Source organism: Stigmatopora nigra, chromosome 11 (assembly GCF_051989575.1).
Source record: "Stigmatopora nigra isolate UIUO_SnigA chromosome 11, RoL_Snig_1.1, whole genome shotgun sequence".
In the NCBI taxonomy this organism is placed as follows: Eukaryota; Metazoa; Chordata; class Actinopteri; order Syngnathiformes; family Syngnathidae; genus Stigmatopora; species Stigmatopora nigra.
The window spans coordinates 5403906-5423828 of NC_135518.1; the positions used below are offsets into that span (position 1 = coordinate 5403906).

The 19923-nt window shown below is 39.4% G+C and overlaps 1 protein-coding gene across 2 annotated transcripts in view; it reads right to left on the reverse strand.

The window, feature by feature from the left end:
* Nucleotides 1–19923, reverse strand: part of erbb4b (erb-b2 receptor tyrosine kinase 4b) — a 131775-nt gene that overhangs the window by 57030 nt on the left and 54822 nt on the right. For both annotated transcript variants that reach the window (XM_077727408.1, XM_077727407.1), the window contains exons 2-3: nt 13500–13651; nt 1523–1709 (exon numbers count right to left, since the gene is read on the reverse strand). In XM_077727408.1, coding sequence (XP_077583534.1) covers nt 1523–1709; nt 13500–13651 — 339 coding nt within the window. The remainder of the gene's footprint in view (nt 1–1522; nt 1710–13499; nt 13652–19923) is intronic.

Below are 19923 nucleotides of genomic sequence, written 5' to 3' on the forward strand. Positions count from 1 at the left end.
ACTTTTCATTTCTAATTCACTTTGTGTTCGCAGAGCATATCAAAACTTTTTCCTAACATTTTTTGCGGTTAAGTTGGCTAAGCTTGATTGAAAGGTGCATCAGAGGGAGCCTTATCCTTGCTTAGCCAAGGACCTCCTCCACCCCATCCTTTAGCCCCCTCAAGTCCGCTGAGTCTTTTCACAGCACTCAGCGAGGAAGCCGGGAAAATCAATAAGAGCACCGCAACAATATACTAGCGACAAATTGATTTCATCCAAGGCAATTCTGAACCAAGTAAAATGCACGTGGGTTTAATCACTGGAGGGTATTTTACCCAGCCTTCTTCTATTAGCCCCTTATGTGGTTGATATATTTTAACCTCTTATGTATATATCGATTGTAACGACCACTTTACACATCTCCGGGGAACTTCTGGCAGTTGAACAATGAACTAATTTGACAGCAAAGTCAAAGCATTTGTGATGAATGAGACAGCTGACCCAATCCCACCAAAGGACTTGAGGGTAGAAAAGTTTTCAACTTTGCTGTAAGATGTCAAATATTTGATCGACCGTTATAATTCAGACACAGGGAGTGGATTTGGCAGAGCAAGCAAGTGGCTAAGTGTCTATCAGTCATATTGGCAAAAGGAATAGATACTCAATATACAATATAATTTTTACGTAAATGAATCACAATTTTAACTTCAGTTTTAGTTGTTGGCTACCATGGACAGCAAAAAAATGTCCAATTAATTTTTATTTGAAAGGGCAATGTTCATTTGCTATTTTTAAGCATTCTATGTTCTTTTTTTGTCTTTTTATTGGTGTTACAGGTTGTTCAGGTCGTTGAATTAGTTTGTCACAAATGGATGTCGACCAGTCCAGGATGTAGTCTTCCTTTCACCCTAAAGTGGGCAAGAAGTGTTTTACACCGTAAAGAAACCAAACTAATTGTTAGTCAGGCATGTTATTAAGGACAGAAGTTTCTCTAAATAAGATTGTAGAATATAGAAAATATGATGTGGATCTTTCACTGCCCCAAAGAAATATGCCTAACCCATAAAAATAATAGTATAAGAGAAAAACTTATTCAATTAAATTCAGTTCAAAACAAAGGACAGGTTCAGCCCAAGTACTTTGTTTTACCGGATTATATAATGCAGTAGTAGTAATGGTGGTCGTAGTGTTAGTAGTAGTAGTAGTTTTGAATTTCCACAGCATGCATCAGCAACAGTGTATATCATATCATTTGATTCACCCTTACTGTGGCAGATGCTTTCTCAAGTTAACCCCAGGGAAGATACTTTCTTTTTATTTTGTCAAAAACTCAATTTCGTTATGGCTTCTGGGCTTGGAATGTCAAAAAGAAATACAGCAACAAAAAGGTCCATTGTTCACGAGGACACTAACCCCTCGCACGCCTCCTAATCAGCTCTCAATTTCACAGTCTACTAATGAATGGGCGGGTTTTACAGTCTGATGGTTTGTGAGGCACTTAACATTCTCATTACAGGACATAGTGCAGACAAATGTCACTCACCCGTAAGGTTCCCCAGGCCTAACCTACGCAGGCCAAAGTTTCCATCGTGTCTGTAGTTGAGGAAGATGGCAAGTGAATACTGGCCTTCATACAGCTTAGTCCCTCGGATGATTCGCAAGTTCTCCAGAGGCAAGTATTCAAACTGGTTCAGAGCCACCAGCACATAGCCTGTCACTTCTCGGATTGACTGCAAATAGAATGATAGAAAGTTAGTGTATCGAAGCCATGAAAAATGTGGACGAGTAGTTTAACATTTAAATGCATCTCTGGATGTTTTTACTTAGAGGTTGGATTTCATAGTTGCAGTGAGGGTTGTTTCTTATTTTTTTCCTATTGTTTATCCAATGTTTTTTGAGGTCCCCTTCTTTGACTTGAGGGTTTTTTTTATCAGCTCTATGGGTCAAACATGGGTCATCAGTCAATAAGAAGTCCTCCATGTCTTGTCTGTTCTGCTTCCTTTTTGGATAAGGGATTATCTGCATCCATATTAATTATAAGATTTGGCTGGAAATTTGACTTTCAAGTTTGTTATTTGGAGTCTAGACTATACGTGGTACTCCATTTGGACGACTTGAAAGTCTTTCCAGATTTGAGCTTTTGTCAACTATCTCTCTATCTGGACTGCTTTCTTTAACTGGGTTAAGACCTCTTGAAGGTTAATAGACTTAGAATGGCATTTTTCCAACAACTTTTGTAATTATACACTTGGCCCAGTTTGTGTGATCTCTGCACCCGGTTCAAATGAACTTAGTTCATTTTTATAGATGTGTTCAATTAAAGGTGGACCGGCGGCCGAGTGTTTAGCACGTCAGCTTCACAGTTCTGGACTCGAGGGTTTGGTCCCAGGTGGGTCCGCACTATGTGGAGTTTGCGTGTTTTTTCTCAGGCTACTCCGGTTTCCTACAACATACTAAAAACATGGAGGGTAGTCTGGTTGAACACTCTAAAATGGCCCTAGGTATGTATGAGCGTGAATGATTTTTCGTCTCCTTGTGCCCTGCGATTGCCTGGCCACCAATTCAGGGTGTCCTCCGCCTGGTGCCCACAGTCAACTCCAGCACCCCCGCTTCTGAGGATCAGAAATGAATGAAGGAATATTGTGAATTTGAACATGCTGCCCAAATACAATGAGAATGTTTTTCCATAGCTCGGCTGACGTAGACTTATTTTATTTTGGTTCTACCTTTTGTGGAGACAGAAAATTAACTCTACAGTGGGTTTTTGTGAATATTTATCCCCTTTTAATAGCCACATTGCTTCTTCAAATTGTTTAGAAGCCCAGAAAGGAGATGTTGAACCAGAAAAAATGTCAAAATGGGAAAAGGGAGGTATGGAGAGCCCTAGCATACATCATATCATTGACTGTATGTGCCTCCGGGGTCACTGTCTACATATTCAATCATGGCAGTGAGTTAAATCAGAGCATCTGAGAGAAGATTATTTGCTCCAGGGTTGGAGACCATACTGCAACTCTTGGAGCAGTACAGAGTTCAACGATTATGTCTTGTATGTGGCCTGGGGTGAGTGGGCACGAGGGCAGGCATTACTTGACACTTTAAATGTCACTTGGAAGCGTGTATAATATCTGTGGAGACTTTGGCAAAAAGCCACCAAGAAGAAGCTGATGCTGAATGAATCAATGAGACAATCTGTGCCCTCTTTCTCACATTCGCCATCATGGTTGCTGTCACTAATAGACAGGCGGTCAGATACATCTTTCCACGCTGGTCTGCTGATTATCAACAAGTGTGTGTGTGTGAAATTCTATTGCAGCTGATGCACCGATATGATATAAGTGCTTAGGAGGCCCTGGCCTAGCAGTATAATCATTGTGGCGGACAGCTGTCAGAAGGCATGGCCATCCACCACCAGTAACTAAGCTGCGGCTGCGTCTTTGGCGTCCTTGCCCTGCTCATTCCCATTAATCGAAACAGACGGACCATGGTCTGGTGAGTGTGTGTGGGTTTAGTTGAAACAATGATGGCAAATATATAGCCATGATATGATTGGCCTAGTTTAACTATTCTGGAAGGGTCTGTCAGCTTTATGGTGACATTAATATTAACAAGTTTGAACGAGACCGAGTTCAAGCCTTAAACTATCTTCATGTTTGTTCACAGAAAAAGACAATGCACTCTCAAGAGAAAATAATAAGAAAGGGGTACAAAAGGTCAATATTGTTTGCGAGAAGTCGATCTTTTAGAGTGATATTTCAAAGGAAGGGAAGTCTTCAGTTTCCTACTCAAGCAAGAAAACAATATAAGAAAATTAAAGGGTGATCATTAAAATTATCCTCAAGGCAGACAAAAGGCGCAGCGATACAGCCGAATGCACAACTTTATGTGTGTGCGTTGGGCAAAAGGTCGACAACTTGCCTTTCATTCGGTCAGAGAGATGTATTCTCAATATAACACATTAATAGGTGTCCAATCCATTTGAACTGGGAGGGTTAGCAGTGAATGATTATTTTGCTTCTACCAGCCCTCCTGGTTAAAATCAATGGAGTGTCAACTAATTACAAACAACTTCACATTCACAGCAGAATGGTGAAAAGAGCCATATGGTAACTATCTTTATGGTTATCATTATGAATGTCGGTGGCACTGAAGGAATTTCGGACGACTGCAATCTGGGGTTGAAAGGAGCTCTTAGAGTTTTTAATTTTGTTTTTAGATATATTTCCTTTGTGGTATTAGATTATTTTTTATTCCTTTACTCGCTTAGATCACATCGCATTCCGACTGGTTGCCATTTTAACATTTGGTTTGTTATAAATTGTCCAGATCGCATACAGGCATTATTTACTGATAATCTATGTCAAAGTATTCAAATTGTAACATTTGATAAACCTTACCGTACTGTTGAAGCCTATTCAACAATTTAAAGTCAACTTAATGGGAGGGTTACTCAACTCTGAAAGACTACCAAAAATTCGAAGTTCACAGACTAAGAAAAGCTTCAATTTCAGTGGCATTGCCTGGGGAGCTGTTCTAAATTCTTTCCATTTAAATCTTCCAAAAAGCAAGCAGTGTCACACAGCAGTAAGTGCTGTGAATTCTCACAGATTTAACATCTGCGTACGTAAGTAAAAAGGACAATTACTGTATTTCAGAGCACACTTCTAAAATGCATTTTGGTCTTTTTTATTTTGTCTATTATATCCGACTTACAAAGCTGACAGTTTTGTGTTCAAGTGCAGCCTTGCAGAGAAAAATAGGAGTATGAAGTAAAGGAGATAGGGATGACATGGTGCCATGAGAAAGATTAAAAAAAATAAAATTAAATTTAGAAACAAGAACAACAAACAGTGATGTGACAGCAACTGCTTGCTGAGCCAGTGGACATGTAAATCTACTTGGTAGTCACGTCCATTAAACAAATAACTGTAAAAAAAAGTTTTTCCATGCTCACCTTACTGAGTGCCTCATTTATGCACTTAGAGCAAAGAAGTCCGAACAATAACATTCAATCATCTTGCATATCGCCCATTCGCGAAAGGGTTGCAGGAGCATAACTCTGCTAATTTTGGGCTAAAGCCACACCACACTGTGGACTGGTCACCAGTGAGCCATAGGGCACACAGAGACAGACAGCCATCCACTTTCACAATCATACCATCACCACAGGGAATCGAACCCATAGTTGCCCACACCAAAGTAAGGCAAGTTAACCTCTACACCACAAGATGTCCATCAGAAAAATACAATAATAATAATAATGATGGCAGGGTAAGGGACTGAGATTTAGTGCTCAGTTCCCAGTGATTCAGATTTTCTTGTGTGAGGTTGGCATGTTTTCACTCTGCCTGTGTGGGTTTTCTTCAGGGTTGACATCTCAGACATTTCCTGCATTATGAGGAGTGGCTATGGAAAATGAATGATTTTCGGTTTTTATTAAATTAGCCCCAGTAGTCATTTGCTATAGGAAAGGTTAAAGGTCTTAAGTGTCAACTTTTGAATAGCTTTCCACTGTACAGATCACAGTCCCTGGAATGATTAAACTGATATCACATAAACACTTATTTTGTACATTCCAAAAGACATTACAACTCAAGTAGACGTTGCACTGACTTTGCCAACAACATAATGTTGACACTAAACCACGTACTAACTGTAGTGTATTCTCAGCCAGCCTTGCACCCACCTCACACACATGCATCCCAAGAGAGCGCCAAAGTCCCCCTAACAGTGAACAAAAGAGACAGCGAGAGTCAGATTCACTAGATTAAAAGGGATTTCTCCCCCCTTCCTCCTCTCTAGGCCGGAGCATTTGTGAACGGAAGTGTGGCAGCGGAACAAACCCCTCAGTTGAGTCACTGAGACGTGCCCAGTTTTGAAATCAAATCCTCCAATCCCCAACTTCAAAATGGGATGGAGAAGGAAGGAGGTTTGCTGGAGTCAGCAAAGCGGCGAAGGTGAAAGGATGATGAAACAGACGGGAATGGAAAGTGGTACACCATGGGATGATCAGTCAAACGGATCAGAATCCACATATATTTGAATATCCAATTGAAACTATTTCTATTTTAGATTCGATTAGATGCCTAAATTCTTGGCAATATGTAACAAAAAAAATTACTCCTATAAAAGGCCAAACAATAACGTTATTTTTTCTTAAACAGCATGTCAAATAATGTTATAGACTCCCCGTCAACATCGATTCAATGCCATGCAGTGTCAGTGACAGCCAATAAGTAAAAACTAGTTCCCAAAGCACATTTGTTTATGTAGCCCGTAACATATTTGATTATCTTGCCAGGATGAACATCAATCATCATTATCTGACAAAACTTTGAGATGCTAAAACAGCAATATGCTGTGTTGAAGATAAAGACATAACAGTAACAGAAATGATTGGATTCAATTTAAATTTAATTGTTCTCTAGCCCACCTTTATTAGGAAAACAGCAAGCTTTTGATGTTCTTTTTAAGGACATGCATTTCTCAATCTATGGATTGCAATGCCAAGCAGCAAGCTCCATTAATCTTAGCCTCAATTTGTCTTCTGCATCCCACCTTGAGGAAAGAGATGAAGACTGATGGTCAGCTTGAACAGTGGAGCAACATCATTTCCCATGAGGAAGACTTACAACTCTATCAGAGCTTTTGGAATGAGTGAACCCCTGCTGGGAATTCTGAAAATAGACTAATTTGTAATTGATTCTCTGCCTTAATTACCATCCTGGTTATGCTTGTGTCATGGTTAATATTGTGCCAATCTGCCAAGGCTAGGAGGCCCTTCTGCAGTGGGACCATTTGGGTAAAGCAGCCATTATTCAATTATGCTTCATGTATCAGCAACGAGGCAAGACTTAATCCGTGAGTAATCACTTTCCTGCACTGTCTAACTACGAGCTGATGTGAAGGGGGAGCAGTAGGGTGGTCCACAGATCTGTTTAGCCCCTGGTTAGGTCTTTAATCAGGCTTGGGAATCAGATCCCATTGGGTTTTGATTGGACCACCATTAGTAAAGAGTAATTATAACATAGATCAGGTTGTACAAAGACTTAGAATAATTTGTCAATCAAAAAAAAAATCATAGAGATATGAGAAGTCTATTAGTATGTTTGCACCAACTATAAATGTCCCACAAAACTGGTAATCTAATGAGTGATATTCAGTTATGCTTAATTATTTAATTGGATGATGCCCACAACCAGTGGTGATAGAATACTGCTGGAATTTGTGCATGGTTTCCCAGATGACCGACGAATGAGAATTTTAGCCACACTGGGAGTATTTTACAAAGCTTAAACCATCAAATTGAGAGTCTGATCGGACATGTTTGTCCTGGTCTGTTAGCCACATTAAACTCCCACCCTTTTAGTCCTCTCCTCTACTAGAAGTACTTCGAGCCTGTTAAGTGTTGCTTGAGGAGGTCTATGGCAACACTTAATGGCCCTAACTGCATTATTAGCTTATAAAGTTTGATGAGGGTTCTAAGTCAATAGATTAAAGAGGCTGAGGACGCAGTGCCTCTCTTGAAATGTTGTTGTCAGTTTAGGAAGTTATTAAAAAAAAAGCAAGCATAAATGGATAATTAAAAGTTTGATAGTAATGATACAAAAGATGCATGAAGAAATCCCCCCACACACATGAAAATGCATCCATATCCTGAGGTACTTTTATTATTTATATACTAGTATACGTTTCTATAGGATATTAAAATGCCATAAATGAGTATTCCTTCATTTATTTGCCGTCTCCCACCTCTAATGGATTAAACATCGATCAATGCGAATAACAGACCAATCATTCTCCTATTTAAGAATTTTAATGAATATGGCACTGATAGACATAAAATTTACTTGAATTGGTTGGTCAGTGGGTGTCAGGGAGCTAACCTACCATGATGTACCTTTCATTTTATTTTATGGGTCACTGACAAAGTTCAGCAGTTATATGTAAGTTGATATACATTTATTACTACATGAGCCAATATACGAATCTATATAGTTACTTTGCAGTTCACATTTTGCAGATTCAATGGATTGCAAGATTTTAAAAAGTATTCATAAAAATATGCATTATTTCATGTTGAGTTAGAAGAGGGTATTTGTCGCTCCATGGCAAAAACGACTCACAGGCATAAGGTGCGAGAATGCTTCCCCCTTCTCCCCCTACTGAATGATTAACTATCTCAAACCTGTATCCACGGTTGTAGGGAAAAAAATTCAGTGACTAGCTGGATACTAAGGCCAACATTTCATATGTTATGCCCATCGTCCAGGCAGCGCGTAGACCTGCCCAGGTGTATAGGCTCATGTTCGCCAGCGGCATTTGACCCGCAAACACAAGCCCCCCAAGTGCAGTTCGTGCATACAAATATGACCACATAACCCCACCACCCTTAAATCTCCATTCTGGTGTATACATTCTGTCTGACAAAGAAGAATGATTTATTAGAACATCTCAAAAATAGACTTGTATTTTCTTTTGTGAAAACATGTCATGTGTTTTTTTTTGTGGATACTCCAGTTTCCTCCCACATTCCAAAAACATGCATGGCAGGCTAATTGAAAACAGTAAATTGCCCCTGGGTATGAGTGGGAGCGCTGAATGGTTGTCTGTCTCCTTGTGCCCTGCGATAGGCCGGCCACCAATTGAAGGTGTCCCCCGCCTTGTGCTCGGAGTCTGATGGGAAAGAATCCAGCAGCCCCGTGACCCTCATGGTCAGAAAATGGATGAACGAATGAACTTGAAATAATATGCGCCATCGGCAGAGTATAATTTGAGTAACAAACTTCAACCATTTCTTGTCCCTACGTGGCAAAGAGTAGTCAAGGGGAAATGTTCTCTCCCATACAAACGTTGACATCTTTTGTCTAGATACAAAGCATTGTGTCATCTTTTGTGATTATCCAAAGATAACACAACTGTTCATTTGTAAGCCAGGCAAGCAGGGAACCATGGCTTCGATTTTATGCCGCAACTTTGCTTGAGTTTCCTTTTGATTTCAACTACATCTCAATCGCACAGGCGTGCTTTAGGGCCATAGGGAAAATTAATGATAGTTATTACATAAAAAGTGAGACAAGATAACTACAGAATGAAGGTCATGTGTTCCATATCTTCTATAATAGATTTTCATACATTCACCAAGTTTAAATATCTCTCACAGGTCAGCAATTGTGACCGCAGCTACCCAAAACACTACCCAAAACCCCATTTAACACCCCCTAGCTATTAATTCCAAAAAGTCATGGGCGTAATTGGTTGAAGGCTAATCAACATTTAGCCCTTCTGAGTGTTTTTATGCAGCAATTGATGGATGGTACAATTATGCCCTGTGTCACTTAGCTAAATGGCTATGTAATCCTAATGACTTTTTATCCAAACGCAGAATATTTAGTAATGACAGAGAAAGCTCTATGTGGTGTATTAAAAGAAAAGAAACATTCTGAGAGAGGGAAATTAGGGATTGCATCTTACATGCCACATGTCCTCGTTAGGGTTTAAAGGGTTGCTGGAGTCTACCCAAGCTGACTTCGGGCAAAAGGCAGACTACAACCTAGACTGGACCAGCCAGTCAGGGGACACACAGAGAGACAGACAGCCATTCACACTCACAATGATAACAATACCAGTCAAGTGAGTGAACCACTACATCACCACGTGAATTGGAGGGATTGCAGTCACAGCAAAAAAAGATGCGATAAACGTATTTATTTTTCTTTAAATTAAGTCAAAACATAGCTGCAGCAGGCAACATTGTAGCCTTTTTTATTCCACCTTTCATCACTGACCTTGCATATATACCAGATAGGAATAACAAACGCAAAGCAGACAGATTGTAATGCAAGGAAATAGAAGACATTTCTGCGAGGTATCAAGGCCAAGGAAGGACTGAAGGCACACAATTTTCAAACGAGGCCCAAGGGCAGAGGGCAAACCAACAGTGACCGTAGCTATAACTGAAGTCTCATTACCATGCAAAAGCCAAAAGGCCCCATATTGCAAAGTACCAGCTGACCGACATTCACTAAATAGCTTATGAATAAGTGTCAGTATTCATTCAATCATTCACCTTCCGTTCCACGCATCCTCGTGAGGATTGCTGAATTGTATCCCAGTTAGCTTTGGGAGAAAGGAAGACTACACCCTAGACTGGTCGCAAGTCAGTCTTGGGGCACAGAAAGAGATAGTCGACCAATCCCAAATGATTTCTAAAAATCTAGGGTAGAAGCTTAGAACATTTGAGTGGTGAAGGCAGAAAATCTTTGGGTCTGATTTCTTAAGTTTTGGTTTTAGGTGGGGTTCAAAACCCCAGCTGTTGTCGTCACGACCAATTTTAAATTAGGGTCAGGTCCACTTTTCAAAATATGCCACCTGGTAATGCAATAATTATTTCGTCTTATGTTGGTGCAGGCAGCTTGGCTCAATTCCCATTTGGTGGCGATGTGATTGCGAGTGTGAATGGTTATCTGTCTCAATGTGTGTCCTATGACCTACTAGCGACCAGTTTAGGGAGTAGTTCTCATTTTGCTCAGTCAGCTGTTAGAGGCTCCAGCAACCCACAACCATGACAATGATGAGCAATGTTGAAAATGAATGAATGAAGTCTGAAAAAATAGATTTTGCAACATGAATGACTTTCACGTAGAGCTTTGTCAGGAAAACATTTGCCCTCTGTCAAGTACTCAAGGTAGCTTTGGTTAAACATCCTTTTCAGTCTTCTTCACCTTTTTCTTTGTGATTTCTCAGTGGTCTCGCCTCCCACGCCACATTGTCCTCCATCGTGTCAAATTAAAGTGATGGAAATGAACTTGAGGGGACGCTAATTGCAGTTGTCAATCCAATGTGGGTCAGGGCTGAAAGACAGAGGCTCTCTAGCACTTCATCAGTCTTCATTAATATTGAACGAGTTTGGTGAGTAGCAGGGGGCCAACGTAATCTGCACTCATCTAACAGTGCATCAAAAATTAGGGAGATGGGGAGGGCATCAGCAGTGCCTGGGGACAAATATGCCAGTCAAGAAGTATGAAGAAAGATGTCAGAGGATGTGAATAGACTACAAGAACAAATGCTCCTCGCCTTGCAGCGGGGACCTGAATTTTAAAATTACTTGAGCATGACATTTACCTCGTGAATCTTTACAGATGGAAACACATTATTTCAAATACAATCAACTAAAGGAAATATCGTAGTCAAATGAGTTTCATTTCATAGTAGCCAACATTTCCGACATACACTGAGGATTTGAGATTTAATATTTTCATTTTTATTCAGTATTATAAATATACTACTAAATTCATTTGCCTAACCATTGTGGCAAAGTTTTATATTATTTTATTTAGGGTCACTTCCTTGCTAATTTAAGAGGAGTTTTAGGTAGTTGTCATTTGATTTTGGGCTGCTGCATTCACATTTGGAGCATTCTGTAAGTAAATGATTAAAATGACCAGACCATATATAACATATGGGGGCCTAAGTCAAGATAATTTATTCAGAACAGTGTTAAGAAATAGTGTACTGACACTGGGCTCATCATTGCATTAATACCTAGAGAAAAATTACATGTTTCCTTATGTTATGAAGAATAATCTAATCTAACTTTGGATCCCTCCTGAGAACAGCAAGGGCAAAGAGGAAGGAAACATGAATATTTCATCTTCCCATATCGCTTTGTAGCACAAGCAGAAAGTTCCAAGTGGGAACTCATTTTGGTACTCTGATCCTCACACAATGAAAAATAGTAATACAAGCTCTAATCGTTGCAATCAAATACAGTTAACTGTGAAATTTAATCTCTATATCAAAATGCAGATGAGCGTAAAAATGCAATGTGATCACAAGATAGGATACTACATCTACATTTTAAATATGGGAAACCATTTTCTCAATAATATAGGTGGTTAAAATTCAGTGTTGTTGATATTGAGCGCAGACTGAAAGACTCAGTCCTGCAATGTAGTTATTAATCAAAGTGTGAGCATTGATTCATCTGTTGTGGAGGTAGTTTGGAAGATGGACTCTGTTTACTGGTAAAAGCTGTTTGGGGAGTAGTGGGAGGCAGTCATCAATCTTTGGTATATCTTTAAAAAAGGAGCTCTGGCATCAGTTTCAATCACCTTGAAGACAAAACGAGTTTGCATCCCGCTTCACATTAGCAATGTCTCCTCTACATCAAGGTAAGGTCTCGTCCTCCGCGGGGAGCCACGTGCCACCTTTTGTGTAGTAATAATAATAACATTTCCTAAAGATACACTGAACCCTACCCCCCTATTCCCATGCTGCCTGGCACCCTATCTTACTAATTAGCATGTTCAATTAGCCCATGTTAATTGCCCCGATGAAAAGGTGGAGAAACCTTGTAAGTTGGTGCCAGAGGGAGTCATTTTGTTAATGAATTCTACCTTGTATACTAAAGCAAGCAGGTGTAGAGTGGATTGAGTTTGTGTAACATCAGCAAATACAGTACGACATCTGAGGTGGAACAATCTATTTGTTCTTGTTTCCCATAAGAAATGGTTGAAATGGCATTAGACTGAATGCCTGTTCATTGCATGGAATATATTCAAGACCTACGTGCAGCATATGTCATTTCACAATATACTGTACAAAGACCAACTGCACTGATTTTGCCCATACTGTACATGCTGGTATTACAAAACCGACCTGCAAAATAACATGACACAATAAATAAAATTAATTTAAATCAGTTATCATTAGTAGACATGAAATCCATTTGAATTGGGAGAGTGTTCAGTTACTACCAACATTCCCCGTTTCAATTATTGCATGTCTAATGCTATCAGTGAGAGCAAATTAGTTGAAATGAATGACTGTTTTGTTGGCCACGTTGATTAACTTTGTTTGTTGTTGAAATTTATCTCAGGTGAAATCTGTTTAGGTGGAAAATATTAAAACACACATTACCATTGTGGGAGACTAACTTGTTTGTAAAGCTCAGGTGATTCATAAAGTACTAACATTGGTCTATCAAAGCAGAAAGTGTTGGTGTTCCACTATATCACTGAGCGCTTCCGTACTTCACTGGAATCAAGCGAAGCAAGACAGTGCTAGCAGAACGCAAAGCACTAAATATGGTACTTTGGAAGGTTCAGGGTTATGGGTTCCATTTTTCCTCTTACAAAATCAGCACAATAACATGTGCTGCCTCCTGCTAACCTGTTATTCGCACACTATTATTGCTCATGCCTTGGAGGGTGCAGTGCTGACATCACCTGGCACCATGGTAGCATGTGTGTCTAACAAAACAAAATGGTTCATTGGTGTTATTAGATGATTTAGCATCTAAGAATGCAAACTATGAATCTGAGGCATGGTAAGATGATTTTACCAAAAATGCTGCTGTTTAGAATTTGGCTGTTCAACAGTATGTGTGATTTCCTATGTATTTACAGTATACAAGAGCTGACTTTGGGCACGAGGCAGTGGGGACAACAAATTCAAGCACATAGTACACATCAACAAGAACACACAGGCAATGATATCACTGAAACTGTTTTACTTACTCTCAGGAAAGTGAGGTTTCGACTGCGGTCGATGCTTGTGATTTCAAGATTGCCCATTACAACTTCACAGCTCTCGTAGTACTTCCTTAGAGTGCGGTACTGCTGATCCAGGTCCGACAGTGTACTCAGCTTGTTCTCTGTGCCAGCACATACTGGGAAAACAAAAAAAAAACATAATAGTGTTACATCACATTTGTCATTGGCTCGCATGGTCATGTAAATCACTTTCTCTTGACGGATTTTAAAAGTAATGTAATATGGTTTTAAACAAAAACAAACAGGCACACCAACATAGGACAGTCGACAAACCAGTTTCCCAATCTCAAAAAAATTGGCTCAAAAACATTTTCAGGCTGCATGGATTCACTTTTTTCTTCAGATTATACACTAGTTAAGGCGATCAACATTAATGTTAAAACAATCAACATAAATGTATGCAATTATTTTTATGTCCCTAGCCATTCATTCATTCATTTTCTGAACCACTAATCCTAACAAGGTTGCAGGGGGTTCTGGAACCTATCCCAGCTGACTTCGGGCCAGAGACTGGCCAGCAGTTCATAGGGCACGGGGAGAGGGACAGCCATTCACATTCATACCTGGGGCAATTTTGAGTGTCCAACCAGACTACCAAGCATGTTTTTTGAATGTGAGAGGAAACCGGACTACCAGGAGAAAACCCACCCAGTGGCGCTGGCCACATTATTTTTAATTAATTTTCAAATCCATGCAAAACACATCCACTGTGACCTGGGATACTACCCATATGGCGTGTGGGTGATTAGCGTGGTTGCACATAGCATAATGTGCTCCTCAGGAATGATATATGACAGGCTTGGGTATTTTCAATAACAGTTGAAGAAAGGTTGGGGTAGGGGGCCATAAAATGAGGATAGGTTTAATAAACTGTTATTGGACCCTTGGGGCTGGCAATTGAGATCAAAAAGGAGGATATCACAGTGTGATGCCTGGTAGAATCAACTTTATATTTATTAACGTTGGCTGCCATTGACGCCGATAGACTTAAAATCCATTTGAACAGGGAGGAGAGTAGCAAACGTCAATTGGGCTGATTTTTTTTTCTTTGACAATTATACATTTTAGCCTGCTTGTATTTATAAACTTGTCTGTTAAAAGTTAAATTCATTGAAAATTGGTCTCGTGTGTAATTGAATGTAATTAAATGGAGTAATCTAAAAGAAACAAAAAACAGCATAATATATGTAATGTATCATCTTATAGGATGATTGGTCTTGACAGCCATAACAAAAACATCTGGCCTATGTGAAGTATATATTCAGGAAGTGTGAACTATTGCAGGTTTACTGCAGTGATCATTCTTGTGATCCCAAAAACAGATTTTAGGAAGCTAACGCACTTACATTTTTAACTAAGGTGAATGACTAAGAGGAGTTGGAATGCCATATCTGAGGTCAAAGCAGTCCTTAGTCTAATAACCCAGATGAGTTTTTGTGAGTAAATGTGAGTTACAAGGCACTAATACGGATGCTAATCATAGCCTACATTATAGTCCATCTGCGAAAGCACTTTAAATTTAATCTGAAACAATAACTAGCTGAGAGGCAGTCATAACTATTACACTTTGGCTTACGGTCACCAACTGGCAATGTCGTCTCTGTCTCTTTATGGGTCTCTAGATGAAAAGTGTCACTAAATCGGTTTCTGTGCATGCACCCTTTCATTCATTCATGTTACATACCGCCCATCCTGGAAGAGGGTTGCGGGGGTTGCTGGAGCCTAACCCAGCTGTCTTTGGGCAAAAGGCAGACTACACCCAAGACTGGTTACCAGTCAGGCGTAGGACACACAGAGAGACAAACAACCATCCGCACCCCCAATCATACCGCCACCAGCGGGAGTTGAGGCCACACCTGCCCATACCAAGTCAAGTGAGTGAACCTCTACATCACGAAGCAATTTAAGAAATAAAGAACACTATATATTGTTTTTGTTCTTTACAAATACATATGTATTGCCCGTTGTCGCAGGGTGTTGCCAGTGCTAATTTTGGGCAAAAAGCAGTCTACACCATAGACTGGTTGCCAGTCAGCCATAGGGCACACAGAGAAACATACAATCATTCACATTAACAATCAAGCCACCACTGGGCGAGAATCAATCCCACGCTTGCCCTCATCAAAGTCAGATAAGTGAACCACTACACCCTAAGTGGCCCCACTGTATATTTCATTTTATTTTAAGGATGTATATGAACTTTTCTTTCAATCCATATCCTTATTAACATTCATCCACATGGTCAGATTCGAATTATCTCTTGTAAAACTGACCGTGGAGCATTTCTGCCAGGCCAGTTGTGTTTTACGTACAATGCTGAAAGCCTCCTCAAGGGTACTTGTCAAGGGTCTGTGCGTGTTACTCAAACACAAATAACAAACTTTTTTTTTTCAAGCCAGTCTAGGGAATCGTTATCTAGCTAACCCTTTTTCTCTTGCCTCTGGGCTTAAGCCACTTTTTTGAAGTTGTTTTTTTTTTCTTTCTCCAATGCACTGAAAGGCATTCTATCAATTAAACCAGAAGGCCAGATGTCATTTATTCCTGCAGCACTTTCCAGCACCCGCCTGTGGTCCGAGCCATGAATCTTAATCTGGTATTCAAACTGATTCCATCAATTATGTTGGCTTCTACTGCTAACGTTTACCCTGGCTCCCATTTTTCCCCATTAAAAAAAAAAAAAAAAAGAAAAACATCCCCCATAATGCTGTAACACAATTGCTTTGAACACTTACACAATATATTATTTCACAGCGAGCCCCATCTTTAAATTGATAACTCATACCAGTAAAATTGAAAAAGAATAATTTATATTAATGTGCTCCTATAAGGTACCTCTTCAAAAATGCTCCCTTTACAAATATTACATGGTCACTTGGTCCAATCATTCATTTTTAAATCAGTGGTGTGGAATTAGTCCACAGAGGGCCGCAGTGGGTGCAAGTTTCATTCCAACCGTACAACAGGACATCATTTCACCAGTCCAGTGTCTTACAAGTGTGTCATCAGATGATTGCAGCTAGGAGTTGAACAGTAACATAATTGGTTGTACTGCCTAAGCTGCATCAGGTGGAACAAAAGCCTGCACCCACTGTGGCCCTTTATGGAATAATTTCCCACCCCTGTTCTAAAGAATAGTCCCTCACAGCAGACATGTTTGCCTAGTGGTTTCATTTACAGCAGCCAAAAAGTGTGATGGTGCTAAAATCTCTCATGAATACTGGATTGGATCCAATCTTTTGAACGCAACCGGTACAATCAGGTACTCCACAAATACTAGCCATGGCGAGCGCTACATCACTATTTCATATGCCAGTTGATGCCCAGGTAGTTTGTAGTTTGCCTACTACAGACATAAATAAAAAACAAATACAGACCACAAATATATAAATTTTTAGCCTCTCAGACAGGGACCTAATATCAATACAAGAGAATGCTTGTTACATTCTAAAACATGTGTGAAGGTGTCCCCATGATAAGACAATTTATTCCATTAACCCACTGCAACACTCTGACAAGCAGTGAGGTTAAATGTTTACGTGTAAGACATCAAAATGACAGGAGAATCGAGCTGGAGGCATTTGATTGTCCTACCACATATGTCATCCTTATCTTTTGTCTAAACAGTCTATAATGAGATTCAGAAAAATATTTACATATTATTTTGTATTGGAAATTGGATTTTCACAGAACTAGCCATTCAAATTACTTAACAAATCTAAGGAGAGGTTCAGTAGTTTGAATGGAAATGCTCATAAGGCCCTGAAAAAGGGAACATTGACTAAGTTTGCACTATGAATATATAAATTAAGTGGGACCTATAAGACTATAAGACTATAAGAATCCAAGCACGCAGAGAGAATGAAAATGTAATCTATAGGTGGTTTTCCTGGTACATGCATTGTGAACGGATGTTAGGAAATAACGAAAAGTCGCTCGGCAGTTAGTGCAAGACAAACGCAGAAATGCAGTGATCCGAGACAAAGCGGTTGTTGAGCAATAAGTGCTCTACAGCACATACAAGTTATGCTTCCTGACACATAATTTGATTTTAATGAACAACAAGTCAAAATGAATAATGCTCAATAAGCTTGTTCCCATCAGCGTCCATCTGCATAGTATAGCTGATAATGAAGTGGTTTGAAAATCGCACCTGGGCATACAAAGATGAGTGCAGTTGGCCAGTTACATGTATTAAGTAAGCCTTACTTTGATATGTAAAGGTGTAAATTATGAGGGAGAACACTATAATCTACTTTCTTTTAATGAAATTTTATTTTAATTTTTGTATTATAGTATCATTCACTAGAGGTAAGATTTTCAGCGCGAGACCTGGGTCAGGCCTAAAATGTCAATCATTACTTCGGGTTCAGGTCGGGCCAGGCTTCTCTCGTGCACAAAAAAAAAGTACTATATTGAAATGGTGTGGTCTCTATCGCTGACTTCTTTTTGTTTTTTTAAATAAATATTTTTAAAAATGTATACTAAAACGATGTATGGATACTAAACTAAGTAGGAGACGGATAACCATTCATGCTCACACTCAAACATCTCGGGGTTTGAACAGCCTAACGTGCGTGTTTTTTGAGATGTGGGAGAAAAACCACGCAAGCCCAGGGAAAACATGCAAACTCCACACATTTACATTTGAGCAAATATATATATATGGCTTCTGCTTAAACTGAAAAGTTTTCAGATGAAGCACTTAATTCATTATATACATACATTTGTGGTAGGTCAATTTAACGTCAATTCTAAAATAGAGGAAATGGGGAGAGGGTTTTTATAGTTGTTGTATACGTATTTTTCCACCCAAATTATTACAAATTTGTTATATCATGGCATATCAATATTGTAACACAAAGTGGCCTCAATAGGATAGATTTTTTTTTCCGTTTTGCACGGCACTACCTCGAAGATAAACAACATTGTTGCTGCATCAGAGGGAGACAAATGAAATGCCAGCCCAGTTCCAACAATTTACGAGGCCAAGTGGTGCAATTTGTGCTAGTTTTAATAAGGACAAATATATTTTTTAAAAGCAATGCATGATAGATTACTGTAGCATACCAATACCTTGCTATAAAATAGCCCATATAAAAATATATTGCAAAGAAACATTTAAAAATAATATTATATTCATTCATTCATTCATTCATTTTCTGTACTGCTTATCCTCACAAAGGTCACCTTATCCCAGGTAAATTCGGGCACCAGGTGGGGGGGACACTTATTTGTTGGCCAGCCATTTGCAGGGCACAAGAGGACAGACAACCATTCACGCTGACACTCATACCTAGGGGCAATTGCGAGTGTTCAACCAGCCTAGCATGTATGATTTGGGGATATGGAAGGAAACTGGAGTACTAGTAGAAAACCCACACAAGCCCATAGAGAACATGCAAACTCCACACAGTGAGAACCGACCTCGGATCGAACCCTCGACACCCGAACTATGAAGTTGACACGCTAACCACCCAGCTGCCGAGCAACACATTATTATTGCAGTTGTGTTAGTTCCCTCTTTTGCACTTCTGTGACAAAATATGACATGTAGGCAGAAAATCAATGCATAAAGATCAACAACCCTGAACTTGGTAACATGCTTTCCGCTCTTATGCATTTTCATAGATGATTTTTATAGGCTGAGGTAAGCACTCTCGGCAATCCTCTTGTTCCAGACGAAATTATGATTTATGTCTAATATTAGAGTGTGTGGGTTTGCCTCACAGGCTAAAATCATGACAGTGTTATTCACAGTGTGCTTTCACAAACACCAACATGTTGGTGAATAGCCAAATGTAATTTTATGATCTTAGAACTTGAATATTTAAATTGACAGTCATTCAGATCTGTGAAGTCAACGTTTCTGTTCATGTATAATTTCAGACTATTTAGTTTACTGTATTTTCTGGACTATAAATTACACTTTTTTTCATACTCTAGCTGAGCCTGACACTACTCTATATAAATATAAATTTCCTTCATAGTCAGAGAGCATTGGGGATTGATCTCAGAACTGTGAGATGGACTGAGCTACCCACTTGACCGCCGGATTGCCCAAAATTTTAATTTAAACTTCTGAGATCTTATAGTGGTTGACCAAGGAGTCAAAATGAATCACAACCACCTGCAAGAGTCCACTCATGGTTCTGATTAAGAGGTCAATACATGTTAGCACTCTTAAAGTACCGACTATATATCGAACTAAGAAAGTATTAAAATGATTACAAATGATCGTCCATTTGGAGTGATTTGATTTAGCTTGATAACATTCTATGTATGTTTTCCTTTTAATGATTAGATTTTTCATGTCTCAAGTCTTGTTTTTTTTTCCTGTTCCTCAGACTACTTTGACTTTTATTCCAAAGTGACCCCTTTACCACAAACA